The sequence below is a fragment of the Solanum lycopersicum genome, chromosome 12 (genome assembly GCF_036512215.1).
Source record: "Solanum lycopersicum chromosome 12, SLM_r2.1".
NCBI classification, from domain to species: Eukaryota; Viridiplantae; Streptophyta; class Magnoliopsida; order Solanales; family Solanaceae; genus Solanum; species Solanum lycopersicum.
The window spans coordinates 2,703,715-2,721,974 of NC_090811.1; the positions used below are offsets into that span (position 1 = coordinate 2,703,715).

Sequence of the window (18,260 nt, forward strand, 5' to 3'; positions counted from 1 at the left end):
ACTACAAATAAAAGAAAAAAAGAATAATAACAACAATAAATAATACGATAACATGTAAAAGATATTTAATCACATGTTTGAAAACAAGCCAATATTGACAACTTTTTTTATTTTTATTTTTCTAGTGAAACTTCAAAGAATCAAATACAAAAAGATAGTGTGTAGAAAAAAAAACAATTTTTTTTTAAAAAAAAGTCTTGAATTATTGTCAAGATGAAATAACTCCAGCAAATCAGATCCCTCCACGTGTCTGTTCATGAAATAAAAATTGTACACATCAGCAAAAAAACTTCCCTCCTCCCTATCCGTATAACTTATTCTCTCTGTTTTCCTCCATCCAAAAAAAAACAGCAAAATTCCCAAAATCTATATCAAATTAATCTTCAATTCTTGCAAATTTCTTCAAGATTTTTCAGTTTTCGAACACCCAATTGACTAAAATAATGGAAAAAGATCTCAGATTTTGAACATTTTTGAAGAAAAAAGAAGCAAAGAAGCTAAGATAAAAGGGGATATACTTGAAAATGGAGTGTGTTGGAGCTCAAAATGTTGGAGCAATGGCAGTTTTTACGCGTCCGAGATTGAAACCGTTGGTCGGGAGGAGAGTTATGCCAAGAAAAAAGCAATCTTTTTGGCGTATGAGCAGTATGAAAGTAAAATGTAATAGCAGTAGTGGTAGTGACAGTTGTGTAGTTGATAAAGAAGATTTTGCTGATGAAGAAGATTATATAAAAGCCGGTGGTTCGCAACTTGTATTTGTTCAAATGCAGCAGAAAAAAGATATGGATCAGCAGTCTAAGCTTTCTGATGAGGTGATTGTAAATAATTTGAAGTTATATAGTAGTCGTTTGACTCAGTTCACCGAGGACATGACCTTAAACGTAGTAGAATTCTTATCCTTTTAGTAGTATTATTTAGTTATTGTGTAGTTTCTTATTCTTTGATGTGTAACTAGACCAAAAATGATCTTTAGCTCTAGTTAATTAACGGGCAATAACTTAGTTGCTGCTAAATATGTATTTTTAGTGGCAAATAACACTCTTTGTGAATGTCTCTAAAAGCTATAGTGACACTGGATCTAATTAACTAATGACGGTAAAAACTTAGCACTCTTTGTTAATGTATATATTTATTGCTGCTAAAAACTATTTTTGTTGTAGTATGTATTGCTATATGTTGCTGCATTTGTTTTTTATCTTTCTACTTTGTTGTCGTGTCGGATTCTTCCCTTTTGAGCCAAGGGTTTGATAAGCCATGTGTGTTCCATAGTTATTCAAGGAGGAAGAAGCGGAGAAATATAGGAGAAGATAAATCAGTTTCTTTCCATTTTTAGGAGTTATTTGGAAGTTCCTTATGGTTACTAGAAGTTATGTGTCTTTATCCTAACTGGTTATGAAGTAGGTATATTTAGTTATTATATAAATAATAGATCTAGTAATGTAGCTATGTTGAAAATTAATCTTTTATATGCAAAAAGATTACTCTGGAGATAGGAGATACTTGTGTCTCTTTTTGTATTTTCTATCTCTTTTCTCCAATATAAAACTTCGGTTTTCTATAAGGATCTTTCGCAGAAAACCTCTATACCTTACAAAGATAGGGGTAAGGTTTGCGTACATACCACCCTCCTCGGACCACACTTGTGGGATTACACTGAGTATGTTGTTGTACTGTAGCATACTATATTGCTTTGTTCATCATACTATCTCAGCTTGCAGTTACGACAAATATCTGCTGGACAAACCGTACTGGATTTAGTGGTAATCGGCTGTGGTCCTGCTGGTCTTGCTCTTGCCGCGGAGTCAGCTAAATTGGGGTTGAACGTGGGGCTCGTTGGGCCTGATCTTCCTTTCACAAACAACTATGGTGTATGGGAGGACGAGTTCAAAGGTTGTAATCTTTATTTTATTTTCATGAAGAGTCTTTTCGTGTCTACATATCCTTTCATGAAACAGGACATCTTATTTTCCGGACTTTAGTCAGACTTCTGCATGTAGGCTTATTACTAAAAGATTTCTTGAAGCACATTGGACTTACATTCTCCTTTTAGCAATACGTCTACTTGAGATTCCTAGTAATTGTTAATTTCTCAGACATACTATGATCCTTTATCTTAATCTAATTTAAAATGATTAGATCCTCGCGTTTAACTTTCATTAAGAGTAAATATTAAGAAGGGTCTTAGAATACAAAGTATGATGGTAATCACTAGAAGTGCGTATGCAAGGGGACATTCGAATATGTGGTTTATTTTAGTAGTTCAAAGAGTCCAAAACCTTATCATATTTCTCTTCAAGAACCAAATGATTAAACGGATCAAGAATGCAAAATAATCTGAACAAAGGTGACCATAAGGAATAACAGAAAGTTACAAAAGTGTCTCAAAAACAAGTCACGGGATATCAATGGTCCAACGATAGGAGACTTGGTGATATCGGGAAATAACTTACCTTGGCTTAGTGAAAATTGATAAAATTAAGATGATGATAGCAGAAGATTCACTTTATTTTAGTTACATGCATGAACACAGGGTCTGTCATTATTTGTTTTGAGGTTTCTGATGCTCGATTAGTCTTTCAAATGATGTTTATATCTTCTTTTTTCAGATCTTGGTCTTCAAGCCTGCATTGAACATGTTTGGCGGGATACCATTGTATATCTTGATGATGATGAACCTATTCTTATTGGCCGTGCCTATGGAAGAGTTAGTCGCCATTTTCTGCACGAGGAGTTACTCAAAAGGTAAAATTTACTTAACTTGTTCCTTAGGTCATACGAATCGTTAATTTATTCTTTACAATATGTTTCATCATTTTAGTTTCCTTAAAGGTGTAATTCACATTAATCTTCCTAGGTGTGTGGAGGCAGGTGTTTTGTATCTAAACTCGAAAGTGGATAGGATTGTTGAGGCCACAAATGGCCAGAGTCTTGTAGAGTGCGAGGGTGATGTTGTGATTCCCTGCAGGTATAGCTTTTGTTTTGTCACTTTTTAGACTTGAAATTTGACTTCTTCTCATTTTGAAACTTCTAACTTACGATAACAGGTTTGTGACTGTTGCATCGGGGGCAGCCTCGGGGAAATTCTTGCAGTATGAGTTGGGAGGTCCTAGAGTTTCTGTTCAAACAGCTTATGGAGTGGAAGTTGAGGTAGAGAAAAATCATCTAACATAGACATAAGAGTAATTCTGAAAGTTTTTGCATGTTGTGCACCTGAAAGACTTTAAACTTGATAAGTTTATGTGAGCAAATTGTCTCATTTTTCCTTTTCTTGGTCTATCGTTACTTTATTTAATAGGTTGGTGCTCGTCTAGGGTATATGCATTCAATTTGGCTATTGTGTTTCTATTGTTAACTTAGAATCGGACTTCCTATTCATCTGATAAAAAGCCAACTGCCATATTGTGACATATAAGCTCCGTTGGTTTTGTAATCGTATGGTTGTTTGTTGTTTTCCGAATTTCAGGTTGATAACAATCCATTTGACCCGAGCCTGATGGTTTTCATGGATTATAGAGATTATGTCAGACACGACGCTCAATCTTTAGAAGCTAAATATCCAACATTTCTTTATGCCATGCCCATGTCTCCAACACGAGTCTTTTTCGAGGCTAGTTTCTGATATTATGCCAACTAGTTTTTGTTATTATGCTCCACACATTACTACAATTGGCTATGTGGGACTTATATCTGTATCTGTCTGCAGGAAACTTGTTTGGCTTCAAAAGATGCAATGCCATTCGATCTGTTAAAGAAAAAACTGATGCTACGATTGAACACCCTTGGTGTAAGAATTAAAGAAATTTACGAGGAGGTAATCCAATCCACCTTTCGTTATGTGCAATTTTTGTTTTTAGTCTAGAGAACGACAACCATGACGTTAGTGAAATTTTTATGCAGGAATGGTCTTACATACCGGTTGGTGGATCTTTGCCAAATACAGAACAAAAAACACTTGCATTTGGTGCTGCTGCTAGCATGGTTCATCCAGCCACAGGTAATACGAGAAGAAAATACATTACTCTTAATGTAAAAAAAGCGCAGCCCGGTACATTAAGCTCTTGCTATGTGCGGGGTCTGGGGAAGGATTGGACCACAGGGGTCTACTGTACGCAACCTTACCCTGCATTTTTGCAAGAGGCTAATTTCACAGCTTGAACCCATGACCCTAATATGGTGTTCTTTATATGCTGATTTCTGAAACTTGTACTGCATAAACAGGTTATTCAGTCGTCAGATCACTTTCTGAAGCTCCAAAATGCGCCTCTGTACTTGCAAATATATTACGACAACATTATAGCAAGAACATGCTTACCAGTTCAAGTATCCCGAGTATATCAACTCAAGGTACATGAGATACATTTCTGCTGTTCTGGATTTCATTGATGTCATTTCAACCTATGTTGCTCAGACTCTTCAAAAATGCCACTGGACGCGTGTTGGATCCTCCAAAAGTAGTGCATTTTTGGTGAATCCAACACATTTGACGACATTTGTGGAGAATCCAAGCAACATAGATTCTGACCCTTCTGAACTAAGCAAGTGTTCATCTTTTATCAGCTTGGAACACTCTTTGGCCACAAGAACGAAAACGACAAAGATCGTTTTTCCTATTTGGACTGGCTCTGATATTGCAGCTGGATATTGAGGGGATAAGGTCATTTTTCCGCGCATTCTTCCGTGTGCCAAAATGGTATGGCTTGATCTTTCTCCTTCATCTCATTATTTTTGTTAACGAGTTTAAATTCTATACACTAATAACTTCTACACAAATTAGATCAGATGAAAGATAACTACATGTAACCGTTCATAAAGTGGAATCAGTAACATTGAAACTGAGGCAGGCAACATCTTACAACATGTTGAAGTACTTTGATAGTGTAAAAGTTCGTTAGACAGACAGTATATATAAGTTAAATCCTTTTTGAATACATAAGACACTTTTGTTTTGAATAGTGACAATATTGTACTTTCAGTTCTAATGAGAAATCACGTCACTTGAAAGATAATTACATGTAACCATTCATAATAAGTTGGATCGGTAACATAGAAAATAAGGAAGGTAACCTCCTATAACATGTTACAATACTGTCAGTGTATATAAGCTAAATCCTTTTTGAATACACAAGACACTTTCGTTTTGAACAATGAGAATTTCAGTACTAACATGTAATCGTTCATAATAAGTTAAGATTAGTAACATAGAAAATAAGGAAGGTAATTCACATCCTACAACATGTAAAAGTACGTTGATAGCGTATACTGTCAGTGTATATAAGTTACATCTTTCAGTAACGAGAAAGTGTTTTTCGTTCAGGATGTGGCAGGGATTTCTTGGTTCAAGTCTTTCTTCAGCAGACCTCATGTTATTTGCCTTCTACATGTTTATTATTGCACCAAATGACATGAGAAAAGGCTTGATCAGACATCTTTTATCTGATCCTACTGGTGCAACATTGATAAGAACTTATCTTACATTTTAGAGTAAACTCCTCCTACAATAATTGTTGAATCAGAGGCCTCATTACTTCAGATTCATAACAGAAATCGCGGTCTCTCGAGGCATTGTATATAACATTTTCACTAGCTTAATATGCTTGAATAAGTTGCATAGTTTCAGTTTTTGTATCTGCTTCTTTTTTTGTCCTAGATCATGTATTGATCCAATCTATATACATTGCCAATATATATAAATTTTACAATATTGCTAGTTTTTTTTTTTTTTTTAATTTGTCATGAATTACCTACTTTAATTTTTTGTTTTCACTAATTATGAATTGTTTATATCTGTAATTTTCTTTTAGATAATTTGCTAGTGTATATAGAAGTTTATTAGTAGTGCATGACTCTGAGCTGTTCAAGTTTGAAACATTCTTTTGTTTATTTTAGAAAAAAGTAGTTTATTTAAACAATTTAAAAGAAGCATTTATCATGTCTTCTCACAAATTATATTAATTTAGCAATGTTATTTTGTATATATACAATATATATGATAATCTTTTCCTTCATTTTCCTTTGAGGATTATTCATTTCCTAAACCATGAGATTGGTTTCAAAGTTAATGATGAGAAATATAAAGGGAAAGACGATATTTCACTTTTATATGCTTAATTTGTGAGTTCATATTTTATATTTGGACAGTTGAAAATTAAAAAATTATTTTTAAGATCAACTCTAATTAAACTAGTAGAAAATAAAAATAAAAATCAATTTTTATTATTATTTTTACAAAATTTTCACGATCAATATAATTACTCTGTAGCTTGTTCTCACTCAGTATATATACATGAAGTGTCTAATACAATAACAACAACATATTCAGTGAGATTTCATAATAAGGATCTGGTATGAACAAGAGTATACGTGGACCTTACTCTTACCTCAAAAAGATAGAGAAACTGTTTTCAAAAGACCTTTAACTCGATTAGTAGCCAGGAGTTTTTTTTTTCTTTTTTTAGTTGATGTACTAAAAATATCCTTTTTTTAATTGGTTGACAATGAAATGATTTTATAAAAATAATTAAAAGATAGAGGAAAAATTCCAAATAATCCAAATAGTCCAAGTGGGCCCAGAATCATCTAACCGACCATTGCACGTCTTTTGGGCCGACCCGGTCTTCTATGGCCCAAATTTCAAACTTTTAAATAACTGAAAATTGACCCCTAAAGTCTTCAAAAATTATTTTTCTTCTCACTCTTCTCTGTTTCGGAAAAAAAATGAAAGTGAAGGTTGACGGAGATGCTGGTGCTTCTCCGGCGCCGGCGCCGGTGAATGTTACGGTGGCGGTAGCTGTTAAGAGTGTTGAAGGGAACGGGAGTCAACGTGCGGTGAAGTGGGCTGTAGAGAAACTGTTGCCTAAAGCGAATCGATTTGTTTTAGTTCATGTTATGCCTACAATCACTACGATTCCAACTCCATGTAAAATCTCTTGCATAATGCTTTTATTTTGAAAATTATATGTTAAGTGTTATAGTGTATTCTGAGAAACATGTACATGCATTTCACTTTGATAAAATGTTTTAAAATATTCATGAAGAGAAATTTTTAAAAAGCTTTTTTTCCTAAGTTTTGAGTGAAAAATCAGCTCCAAAATTGTACAATGATGGGTCAAAATCATGTTATTCATTGAGAAATGAAGAGGAAAATGCTTAATTTTGATTTCTTGTTATCCTGGAATTCGTTAACGAACACATACTAATGCTAGTAGAAGTAGTGACTGCATGTGGCCAAGTGGTCAATGAAGTAGGTTCAGATATATTCCTAGGTGATTTCAGAGAAAGTTATCTAATACCTGTTGCCGGTGTGGTAGGGGATGGTAGTCGAGGTGCGCATAAGCTCACCCATACATCATGGTTATCGAAAAAAGTTTGGAGTGAAAAATTAACACAATTTTTAACAACAGAGGTTCTTGAAAAAAGCAACCCTAAAAAAAGAAAGTCTAAACGGGTAAATAGAACTCCTAATTTCCTTAAAATCAAACCAAATTATTTATCACCATCGCTCTGAAAAGAGCGGAATGGATATAAGATTCATATTGCAGATCCAACTAATTGTGGATTGAGGTTATGGGAAGGAAATTAGAAAAAATATTGTGCCTCTTAATTGTTCATGGAGAAATATATTACCTTTGAATTGCTTTGCTTTTTCATGAAAGTGAGCTGGTTGATTGGATTTGTGTGAGGTAGTTGAGGCTGAACTCCTCTTTCCCAATACTAGTTTTTAGTTTGAATGTTAGTTCCTATTTTTTTTTGTTTCGTCTGTTCGTTAATGATGTCTATGTCTGATCAATATTGTAGCAGGAGAGTATATTCCTATTGATGGGCTTGAGGCTAATGTGGTGAAACTATATACGGGTGATAAGAGGGCTAAATGTGAAGAAATCTTTATCCCATTTAAGATTTTATGCAAAAGGAAAAATGTAAGATCTTCCTCAAATAAAAAATTTCTCCTTCTTTGTGTTTTGGTTTGTTGAAGTAAGTTAAAGTTTCAAGTGTATTTATGTCTGAACTTCCTGTAGGTTGAGACTTTGGTGCTGGAAGGGAATAATCCTGCAACAGTGCTCCTCAAATATGTAAATGATTCTGGGATTAAAAGTTTAGTCTTGGGCTCTTTCTCCCCCAGTTACTTTGCCAGGTATGTGGGTCAAGATGACTCGGATTTTGGTTTGTCAGTATTATCTCATTATATTTGTTGATTTAGAAGGGGAGCCTTGGCGTAATCGGTGAAGTTGCTGCCATCTGACCAGGAGGTCAGGGGTTCAATCTGTGGTAACAGCCTCTTGCAAAAGTGCAGGGTAAGGTTGGGTGCAATAGACCCTTGTGGTCCGGCCCTCCCTGGACCCCGCACATAGCTGGAGCTTTAGTGCACTGGGTTGAAAGAAAGTTGTATATTTGTTCTTAATGTCCATTTAGGAATCATGTTTTCTTTTGAGGATACCAGGTTCTATAATCTCTGGCTGCAACTTGAACTTTTTTGATGAAATTTTTGTTAGAAAAAAGTAATTTTTCCATGATTTGGTGGGGGTTTTCTGATTTCCAGTCGCTAGTTGTGCTAAACCTTAGATCAACTTTTACTAGGAAGCTGAAGGGATCAAGCGTGCCATCAATTATCCTCAAGCATGCTCCAGATTGTTGTGATGTTTATGTGGTGTCCTCAAATAAGCTTATGACAAATTCGTTAAATCCCTTGTTGGCTGCTGGTAAATTGAAAATCTTTTGGTATCACAATAGTTTATCTTACTTTCTGAAGTTCTCTTTCTTCTGCCGATCAGGAATAGCAGTTTCTGACTTCTAATAAGTGTTTGTATACTGTTATACAGAGCGTGACCTTCGTACAATCAATAAACAACAATCCAGTGCATCTTCCGTCTCCGCAGGAAGTGTTTACCATAACAGATCATCGTCTGTTGCAACTAGACATCTAAATTCTCTAGAATTTATCCATGGGAACTCTTCTAGTTATGTCAGTCCTCAACACAGAAGTAACCGAAATCTGGAAGATGTGACCACAGGTCTGGAGGCAGTCAAGGGATGTCATTCTTCCACTTACTCAGAGCAGGTAACCTGATAACTATTCTCTTATGTATTTCTTCAAGTTCTTCGTAAAACTTCTATTTGCTTATATTTAAAAAATGTCATTTGAAAGTATAATATGTTAGTAAAATTAAATCTATATATATGTTGATGTTGATGTGGTACTTTTTCTGTTTATCCGCAGTTAGACATTCAGGATGAAGTGGAGAGGTTGCGCCTAGAATTACAGGATACTTTAGCAATATACAATCAAGCATGTGAGGACCTGACCCATGCCCGGAACAAGGTAAAGCTCTTGTGACTTTACCTCAAATCATATGGTAATCATGAAGTTCCCGTCTTACATACTGGAAACAACAAATATATGCTACTGATTAGAATCAGGATCTCAATAATCTATCTTAGTTCCATGTCAGTGTTAATAGCTTTACAATGTTGGTGAGATATGGTAGCTCCAGTAGGCAAGACACTGATGCCCCCCATCATGAGTCTGTCCACTTCTACAAGCAAGATCTGACATTACCTTGCACACTGTCTTTCAGGTCCAGTTATTTTCTTCGCAATACCTTGAAGAGTCTGGAAAAGTGAATGCTGCCAAGAAAAGAGAAGAAAATCTAAGGAAAATTGCTGCTGAAGAGAAGGGGAAGCACATGGAAGCTGAGAAGGAGGTTGAGATAGCAAGAAAATTGCTTTCCAAAGAGGTCTATGAGAGGCAGATAGCAGAGTTGAAGGCTCTTCAGCAGTCCTTGGAGAAAAAGAGAATAGTTGATGCACTATTATCATCTGATGGCAGATATAGAAGGTTTACTAGACGAGAGATTGAGGTTGCAACTGACTACTTTTCCGAGTCTAAGATGATTGGTGAAGGAGCATACGGGAAAGTTTACAAAGGCGATCTTGATCACACCCCTGTTGCCATCAAAGTTCTTCATTCTGATGCATCAGAAAAGAAAGAGGAATTTCTAAAAGAGGTGTTTCTTCAAGATTTGATGTTTTCTCTTTCATTTCAAGATATGCAATTTTAGACATGCCTCCTTTTACAGAAAAGTTACGCATAGTCCATCTTCTTGATGCTGTTATTAATACCACTTATCTTATCAAAAAAAAAAAAAGAAATGTTACGCATAGTGTAGTGGAAAGACCCCTCGACCTTCTCAAGCAAGAGTTTTGAGGTTCGAGTCACCAGGGAGCAAAGTGACAAAAGGGCCACTATTGACTCTTTGGTAGGGGGATGGAGTTCACCATATCAATTAATAAGAGAAGAACCATCCCCTATTGTATTCCTAGGTGCTGTAGTTTATAGTTTCAAACACTTATGCAGTAGTTTATAATTTCAAACAGTTTTGCAGTATCATTGTTAACACATAACAAGACTTCCAACTTCACACCTTACATGCCTTGTCCTTTTTTCCTCAAAAGCGCTCCTCATACATCATGCATTAGCTCTTATGCACAATTATTTGTGTCAGGAATTCATGGATCGTTTACCAGATATAGTTTGTCCCAGATCTAATTGTAGTCTTTTATAGCAGATATCCTCAATTTCTGTTGATATAGTAGTAATCATTTGTAGGTGGAGGTTCTTAGCCAGTTACATCACCCACACATTGTTTTACTGCTTGGAGCCTGTCCTGAAAATGGTTGCCTTGCTTATGAGTATATGGAGAATGGAAACCTGGAAGATTACATATTGGAACGGAACAGCAAACCATTACCTTGGTTTTCTCGATTCAGGATACTTTTTGAAGTGGCATGTGCTCTTGCATTCCTACACAACTCAAAGCCTGAGCCTGTTATTCATCGAGATCTGAAACCAGGAAATATATTGTTGGACAAAAATTTTGTGAGCAAAATAGGAGATGTAGGTCTAGCAAAGATTATATCAGATGTTGTACCAGAAAATGTTACAGAATACAGGAACTCTGTTCTTGCTGGCACCCTTGGTTACATGGATCCAGAGTATCAAAGAACTGGCACACTCAGACCAAAATCTGATCTGTATGCTTTTGGAATAATAATACTTCAATTACTAACTGCTCGTCGTCCTAATGGCCTTATAATGAAATTTGAGAATGCTATAAATTGTAATTCATTAGTGGATATACTTGATAAGTCAGTTCCTGATTGGCCGTTGATTGAAGTAGAGGAGCTAGGTAGGATGGCGCTAAAATGCTGCATGCTTAGATGCCGAGAGAGACCTGACCTCGATACTGAAGTTCTTCCACTTCTGAAAAGACTTGCTGGATATGCTGACATGCATAGCAATGAAGAGAAGAACCTTATACACGCACCTATTCAGTACTTATGCCCGATCCTTCAGGTGAGAACTGGAAATTCCAGAGGATGACCTAGTCATTACTAGTGTTATTTTTGTGCATGCATCTCATTCTGCTTTCTGCTCTTGTTATCATGCAACATCATTACAGGAAGTAATGGAAGATCCACAGATAGCAGCTGATGGCTATACGTATGAGCATAGAGCAATAAAGTTATGGTTTGACAGATACAGTGTATCACCCATGACAAAACAGAGACTACAGCACAAGCTAGTCACGCCAAACCACACATTGCGACTTGCTATACAAGAGTGGAGATCAACATTCAACAACATTCAGATAGAGAAAAACTAGTGATTGCTGTGGATAGTTCAAGGTAGAGTCTCTCATTTACTTATTTCTAATTCATTCACTTGTGGACTGGTTTGAATGCTGCATAACATCATCTTCAACCATACCTCCACTGTACTTCCGGTGCAAAGGGTCAAAACGTTCATGATGATATCAAGCCAAAACAATAACTAGAGAAACCAAGAAAAGAAGGAAAAGTAATAGGACTGTTGTATACACAAGTGACTTCAGAACAAAGTCGTCAAGTATTATGTTTGCATATATACATTATTACCGAGTGTGCATTAGCAACTGTAAATCTTTTGAAGTATTGTAAAGCTCCTGATTGTAGGAAACCAGTAGAAAATATGTGCAAAATTTAACATAATTCTGAGAGTGAGACCATACATTCTGATTCATGATTCTTCTGGTAGGAGTTTGAAGTATTGCCTAGAGATGATTTGATATGACATGACACAATTTCAGTTTACTGTGGACATGACCTTAGATAGGAGGAAATAGATTATGATAGAAGGTTAGTAGATAGTAGAGAATTGACTCGTTTCTCGTTACTAGTTAGTTGGAGTTTATGTCTTTCGATTTCTGTTACTATTTGTTGTTTATTGCACTTCGATGATTCTAGTATTTCGTTGTAGTTTGTGCTCCTTTTTTTTAGATTGCTTTGTCATGCTCTTTATAATATTTTGCCATGACTTCTTTCACTTCTTTCATTTCTTCTTCCGAACAGCTTTGAATTGTTTTTCCTTAAGCCAAAGGTCTATCGAAAACATTCACTCGTAAGGCAGATTACCATCAAATATATAGCGGTAATTCAAATGCCAATGTTCAATAAACTCAAAAGACCAGTCAAATCGCACTTAAAACTTATTGCTTAATGCAGTAAGTAGTACGTAGAAGAGAGTATTTTAGATGTTTCGTAGTTAAAAATATGAGGAAATGAACGTGTATTTATATAGCCAATAAAACTTAGCGTGAACATGTGTTATTGTGCTTTATCAGAAAAGTCACGATCTATCCGAAGTGAAAAGGGGTTAAAATTACACTCTCTCAATATGAGGAAATGGACAAGTATTTGTAGTGTGAATGTTGTGATTATGTCTTATCAGAAAAGTCATAACTTATTCACGGTGAAAATGTGTTATTCAAATTACATCCTTTATTAGAAAAGTCAAAACTTATTCACGGTGAAAAGGTTTTATTCAAATTACATCCTTTCTCCGGCTGTCTTTTCAGGAAAATATCTATTCATTTCCTATTCACACCTCTTACAAATCTAACACAAATAGTTTGGAAAAATGTACAAATATTATTTACTATACATTAAGGGGTCGTTTGGTGTGAAGGATAATATTAAATAGTCATGGGTAAATTATAGTACCACATTATTTGTTGTTTGGTAGTTATCCTGGGATTAATAATTAGTACCGGGATCATCGATGTGTACTCCTAGGCTGTGAAAGAGAGGGCGGACCAGAAGTTATCCCTCCCATTGGATGGTATAGTAATATCGGGATAAAATAAGTAAAATGACAAAAATATAACTTTCAGCCCTTTTGTTACATCACTTTTTACACTTACGAGGGCATTTTTGTAAACAAATAAATTGTTCGTAAAAGTAATTATTTTGAATACAACAAGACACTCAATAAAAAATATTCTCATCATAACTAATCTCATCATGATTAATCCCGTCATAACTTGAATTCAAAATAAATGACCCATAGAAAAATATAATATTATCTTTTTACCTTTTACTAATAAATTAAAAAAATAAATCAAAAACTCACTTGTTCCTCAAGAAAATAGTTTCCTTCGTATTAAACATTATTTTAACTTTGATTTCAATTTTCCTTTTTTAATTTTAATCAAAATATTTATCCAAATACATAAAATATAGAGTATTTTTTAAATTAAATTTTCTATTTATTTTACAAAAAATTTCATAGTGTTAATAATTTTCCATATGTATTATCAAGTTTGCTTAACTTAATCCATTTTCCTATTTTCGAAACGTGGTCTTCTATCGCTTTTTATTCTTCCCAACCGCGTATTAAGCTTTTAATATTAAAGCCTTCACTTAAAATTAGCATTTTAGTCCCTCAAAGATATGTGTATAATATGATTTTGGTCTTCATACTCTTTAATTAATTATATATTAATTTTTTTTAATTAATTAATTAATATGCACACTTGTGATAACAATAAACTCATTGTATTCCTATTGGTGGAGGTATATGAAAGAGTAAAGCGTATACTGGCCTTATTTTTTACCGTAAAAAGCTTTAAAAATTGTTTCTGATAGAATCTCAAGTTAGATACCGTGAAACCTCATAAATTTAACGATTTATTAAGTGTTAAATAAATGTAATTTTTTTAAAAAATAATCTTAATATCATATATTTACTTTATGAGTGTATCCAAAGTGTACATCTTAGTTAATTGAAAATTAGGTGGTTGTTTAAACATAAAATGTAATATTTGTAAAATGATATTTGATTAGTTGAAGTGTATTTAGACATATATTTAGCTAATTTTTATTTTTTTTTAAAAATATTTGTGAGTGAAAGAACCTGAAAAATTAATCATAATAATCCAATTTTCAAACTTGAAACTCATTAAAAACGATAAATCGACAATGCTCAACTACCTACTAACCTTTCATCTTAATTTGAAAACGACTTCTCTTCTTAGTAGTAGTATCCAATTATCACGTGTTACTACATGCTGCTAGTCTCATGTTATTTTATTGTCTCTTTTCCTATAATCTTTTTTTTCACGTGTACTTCGCTTTTAAACTGAATGTTTATCGAAAATTAATCCGTATACATTCTACCCTTTCTATCCTTCCTAATTATGTCAAGTAAATTATAATATTTTAAAACCATAAGATAAAACTCATAGTATACTAAAAATCTCAAAAACTCATTTAACCCACCGTCCACCCCCCACCACCCCACCCCCACCCCCACCCCCCACCCAACAAGAATCTTCCTTCACCGCGTAGGTCCCTTACCCCCACCCCCCACCCCACCCCACCCACCCCCACCTTTCACCGCGTGCATTAAAATTCTCTATATATTCAAAAACTCCATTTTTAATTTTCTTCAATTCATTACTTCTTGTGTGTTCACACACTTTTCTTTGTTTCATATTTGACAAAATCTTCAAATACTTTCACACCTGGAAAAAGATTAAAAGAATTAAGAAAAAAAAGCTTCATTATTTGAATGGAAATCACTTCTTTTTCTTCTTCATTTCCATCACAAGAAGATTTCAATTCTCTAAACTTTTTTCAAGAACTCGACTTTCTTTCTCCATCTTCTGATCATCATCATCATCAATCCATGTCGAAAAAGATAAAAATTAACGATTTTGATCACAACCCAGTTGAGGAAATCCTAAATAAATTTCTGGGTGTCGAAAACGAAACGCACCCAGAATCAAAATCAGTTGAAAATCACACCCTTTTTGATTACAAGAACCAAAAATTTGATTTTGATCATGGTGTTGTCTCTGGCACTAAACGTGTTCGTGAAAATGCCAATGAGAATGAAGATGGTCTAGTTGAGGTTATCTCTGGTTCTGGCTCTGGTTCTGGTTATTCTCAGCAGCCATTACAGCAGAGGAGGTTATGGGTGAAAAACAGATCAAATGCGTGGTGGGAGCAATGTAACCGTCCTGATTTCCCTGAAGAGGAATTTAAGAAAGCATTTCATATGGGCAAAGCTACGTTTGATTTTATATGTTCTGAATTAGAATCAGTAGTGACAAAAAAGGACACGATGTTACGTATGGCGATACCTGTTCGTCAACGTGTAGCTGTATGCATTTGGAGATTGGCTACAGGAGAGCCACTCCGAGAAGTGTCTAGGCGATTTGGGTTAGGTATATCTACTTGTCATAAGCTCGTGCTCGAGGTATGCACAGCTATAAGAGGGGTGTTAATGGCGAAATTCATACAATGGCCTGATGAACTTAAGATGGAGGAAATTAAACACGAGTTTGAAATCCTTTCCGGGATAGAAAATGTAGGTGGATCAATGTACACGACACATGTACCAATTATCGCGCCTAAGGAAAGTGTCGCGAGTTACTTCAACAAAAGGCATACTGAGAGGAATCAGAAGACATCTTACTCCGTTACAGTACAAGGGGTTGTTGATCCAAAGGGGATTTTCACAGATGTTTGTATAGGATGGCCTGGTTCGATGACAGATGATCAAGTCTTGGAAAAATCGATACTTTATGAAAGAGCAAACAGAGGAAACTTGAATGGTACTTACATTGTTGGGAGTTCAGGATTTCCATTAACGGATTGGATTTTAGTTCCGTTTACTCATCAGAATGTTACATGGACACAACATGCTTTTAATGAGAAAGTGAATGATGTTCAAAGAGTTGCCAAAGAAGCGTTTATGAGATTGAAAGCAAGATGGAGTTGTTTAAAGAAAAGAACAGAAGTGAAACTTCAAGATTTGCCTGTTGTTCTTGGAGCTTGTTGTACACTTCACAATATCTGTGAGATTAGAGGTGAAGAATTACGTCAAGAATTAAGGTTCGATTTGGTTGATGATGAAATGATCCCGGAAGTTGTTGTGAGATCAATGAACGCGATGAAAGTAAGAGATCAGATTGCTCACAAACTATTACATCATAATCACTCAGGGACTAGTTTTCTATGATGAAATATGGAAATTCAAGATTTAGTTTACATGTTTTAGAGCTTGAATATTAGGGGTAATTCTTTTACATGGTTTATTTGAGTCATGTTATAGAATAAGTTATTATTGATCTTCATAGAAGATTTGCTTTTCCATTTCAAGTATTTCATATTGTTTAGGACATTATGAATTGGACTCAATTCTTTATCAAAGAAATTTAGCCAAAAAAATTGGAAGTTTCTCTTTGTTGCCATTGTTCTTTTTCTCCTTTTGATTTCTTCATTGTTGTGTTCTCTACCAATACTTGTCTTTTTAGACGATTTACTATCTTAAACAACCTTTCTTCTTTCTCAAAGACAGGGGTAAGGTTGCGTATATCACTCTCTTCAATTACATCGAGTATGTTATTATATACAGCTCGAAATTTCTTAAAATGTAGCCACATCTATATTGAATCTTTCGAAAATGTAATATTTTTGAAAAATCTGGACCATTTCTCAATTTGTGCTTGTCATCTTTGCACCGGGGTCCATGATAATCTTCTCTGTATCGTTCCAATTTTATCAAATGTCTTCGGAGAGACTTTTTTTGAAGAATCTGACACATGTCTTAAATGAAACTACCTAGTAGAATTGTGACACTATCATTTGCACAATGTTAGCATTTATGTAACTATTTATTGAAATCTACTAACTTTTTAAATTGATCTTGTTAGTTATTACTTTGGCATTTTCATTGACCTCATTAATAGCCTAAAAGGGTCCATAAAGAACTAGGGGAGCAAATGAGGTTGACTTGCTTCTAGTTTAAGTTTACTTTTAATTGGATTTTTAGAAAATGAGACCTGCAATCAACAATATGTTGACTTGCATGGCTTGTGGAAAAAAATACTATCTCTGACTTTATACAATTATAAGATTTTATTACTTATAAGTGGTGATAAATAAATAAATACGAAGAAATTAAAGAGATTCAATTTACAATCCTAACTAAAAGATCTCAATCAACTCCCATGAATAAAAATATGATCAACTAATGATTGGTCAACATGTCTGAGTTTTCATGTATACCTGAACTTGACCTCGAGATATATAAATTTAACTTAGACATAATACACAAATATGCATTTTAATTTAACACATCAACACTGGTTATCCAACAACTTTTTATATTACACATCAACATTGATTATTCAGTAGGCATTTTGACTTACAATAAATAAACTAATATAAGTAAATAATTTAACTAACAAATTACATTGATTAATGTAATTTATTTTTTTTAATTTTAAGAACAATGGTCAACTTCGTTTCACTACAACAAAAATAATTATTAGCTGTAATTAATTCATTATTACCGCTAAACATGTATTTTTAGTAGTAATTGATACTTTTTGTATATGTTCCTAAGCTTTTAGCGACACTGGTGTTAATGACACTTAACTAATATCGGTAAAAAATTTAGTACTCTTTATTATTATCAATATTTAATGCCGCTAAAAGTTGTTTTTATTCGGTGAAACAATTGGTAGTCTATTTTTTTTTCACACGTAATGCTTACATCATGATGATATAAAAAATAGTATTGTCTTTATCCTCAACAATTTGTTGACCTTTGAATAGACTGACAGATGTATTTTTTGGTTGAAGTTGACTAGAATTGATAATAATCCAAAAAATATACCAACTGTTTTTTTGACAGTCAAAAGAAAATTTTGTAGGATTCCAATTGTCATTTGAGTGCCTTGCTTGTTAAATATCGTTTGGATAGATTTAAAAAAGTAATTTTTAAATTAAAAATAAAAAATTAAAATTAAAATAATTTTTAAATTAAAAATAAAAAAGTAAAAAGAGATTCACTCTTTTCGTATAAAAAATAACTTTATTTTCTTTTTAGTTTGTTTCAAAAATAATGACTCTTTTATTTTTTTGACAATATTTTA

At 34.1% G+C, this 18,260-nt stretch overlaps 3 protein-coding genes and 1 non-coding gene across 4 annotated transcripts; 3 read left to right on the plus strand and 1 right to left on the minus strand.

Annotated features, from left to right (window-relative positions):
• The first annotated feature begins 303 nt into the window (after positions 1-303).
• Positions 304-5,699, plus strand: CRTL-E-1 (lycopene epsilon-cyclase). Its single transcript, NM_001247408.2, has 11 exons — positions 304-812; positions 1,719-1,890; positions 2,607-2,742; positions 2,855-2,965; positions 3,045-3,147; positions 3,464-3,607; positions 3,704-3,811; positions 3,898-3,994; positions 4,219-4,344; positions 4,558-4,690; positions 5,315-5,699. Exons 1-11 carry the CDS (start codon positions 525-527, stop codon positions 5,478-5,480), a joined length of 1,584 nt encoding a protein of 527 aa, NP_001234337.2. The 5' UTR covers positions 304-524; the 3' UTR covers positions 5,481-5,699.
• Positions 5,700-6,673: 974 nt separating this feature from the next.
• LOC101266801 (U-box domain-containing protein 34) lies at positions 6,674-12,365 on the plus strand. Its single transcript, XM_004252019.5, has 9 exons — positions 6,674-6,916; positions 7,795-7,916; positions 8,016-8,131; positions 8,575-8,696; positions 8,817-9,055; positions 9,215-9,316; positions 9,573-10,001; positions 10,604-11,350; positions 11,457-12,365. Exons 1-9 carry the CDS (start codon positions 6,715-6,717, stop codon positions 11,658-11,660), a joined length of 2,283 nt encoding a protein of 760 aa, XP_004252067.1. The 5' UTR covers positions 6,674-6,714; the 3' UTR covers positions 11,661-12,365.
• A 2,388-nt stretch (positions 12,366-14,753) lies between these two features.
• Positions 14,754-17,020, plus strand: LOC101246112 (protein ALP1-like). Its single transcript, XM_004251630.5, has one exon. It carries the CDS (start codon positions 14,885-14,887, stop codon positions 16,337-16,339), a length of 1,455 nt encoding a protein of 484 aa, XP_004251678.2. The 5' UTR covers positions 14,754-14,884; the 3' UTR covers positions 16,340-17,020.
• Positions 16,798-16,901, minus strand: LOC112939952 (U6 spliceosomal RNA). The gene has a single exon (XR_003244882.1). It is a non-coding gene; the product is annotated as a U6 spliceosomal RNA (small nuclear RNA).
• Positions 17,021-18,260: the final 1,240 nt, after the last annotated feature.

Excerpts from the sequence above, each read along its gene's own strand:
- CRTL-E-1 (NM_001247408.2), top strand. The coding sequence starts at position 525 with ATGGAGTGTGTTGGAGCTCAAAATGTTGGAGCAATGGCAGTTTTTACG. Across the intron at positions 3,148-3,463 it reads CTTATGGAGTGGAAGTTGAG|GTTGATAACAATCCATTTGA; the intron begins GTAGAGAAAAAT and ends TCCGAATTTCAG. Across the intron at positions 4,691-5,314 it reads TTCTTCCGTGTGCCAAAATG|GATGTGGCAGGGATTTCTTG; the intron begins GTATGGCTTGAT and ends TTTTTCGTTCAG.
- LOC101266801 (XM_004252019.5), top strand. The coding sequence starts at position 6,715 with ATGAAAGTGAAGGTTGACGGAGATGCTGGTGCTTCTCCGGCGCCGGCG. Across the intron at positions 7,917-8,015 it reads TTTTATGCAAAAGGAAAAAT|GTTGAGACTTTGGTGCTGGA; the intron begins GTAAGATCTTCC and ends AACTTCCTGTAG. Across the intron at positions 8,697-8,816 it reads AAATCCCTTGTTGGCTGCTG|AGCGTGACCTTCGTACAATC; the intron begins GTAAATTGAAAA and ends ACTGTTATACAG.
- LOC101246112 (XM_004251630.5), top strand. The coding sequence starts at position 14,885 with ATGGAAATCACTTCTTTTTCTTCTTCATTTCCATCACAAGAAGATTTC.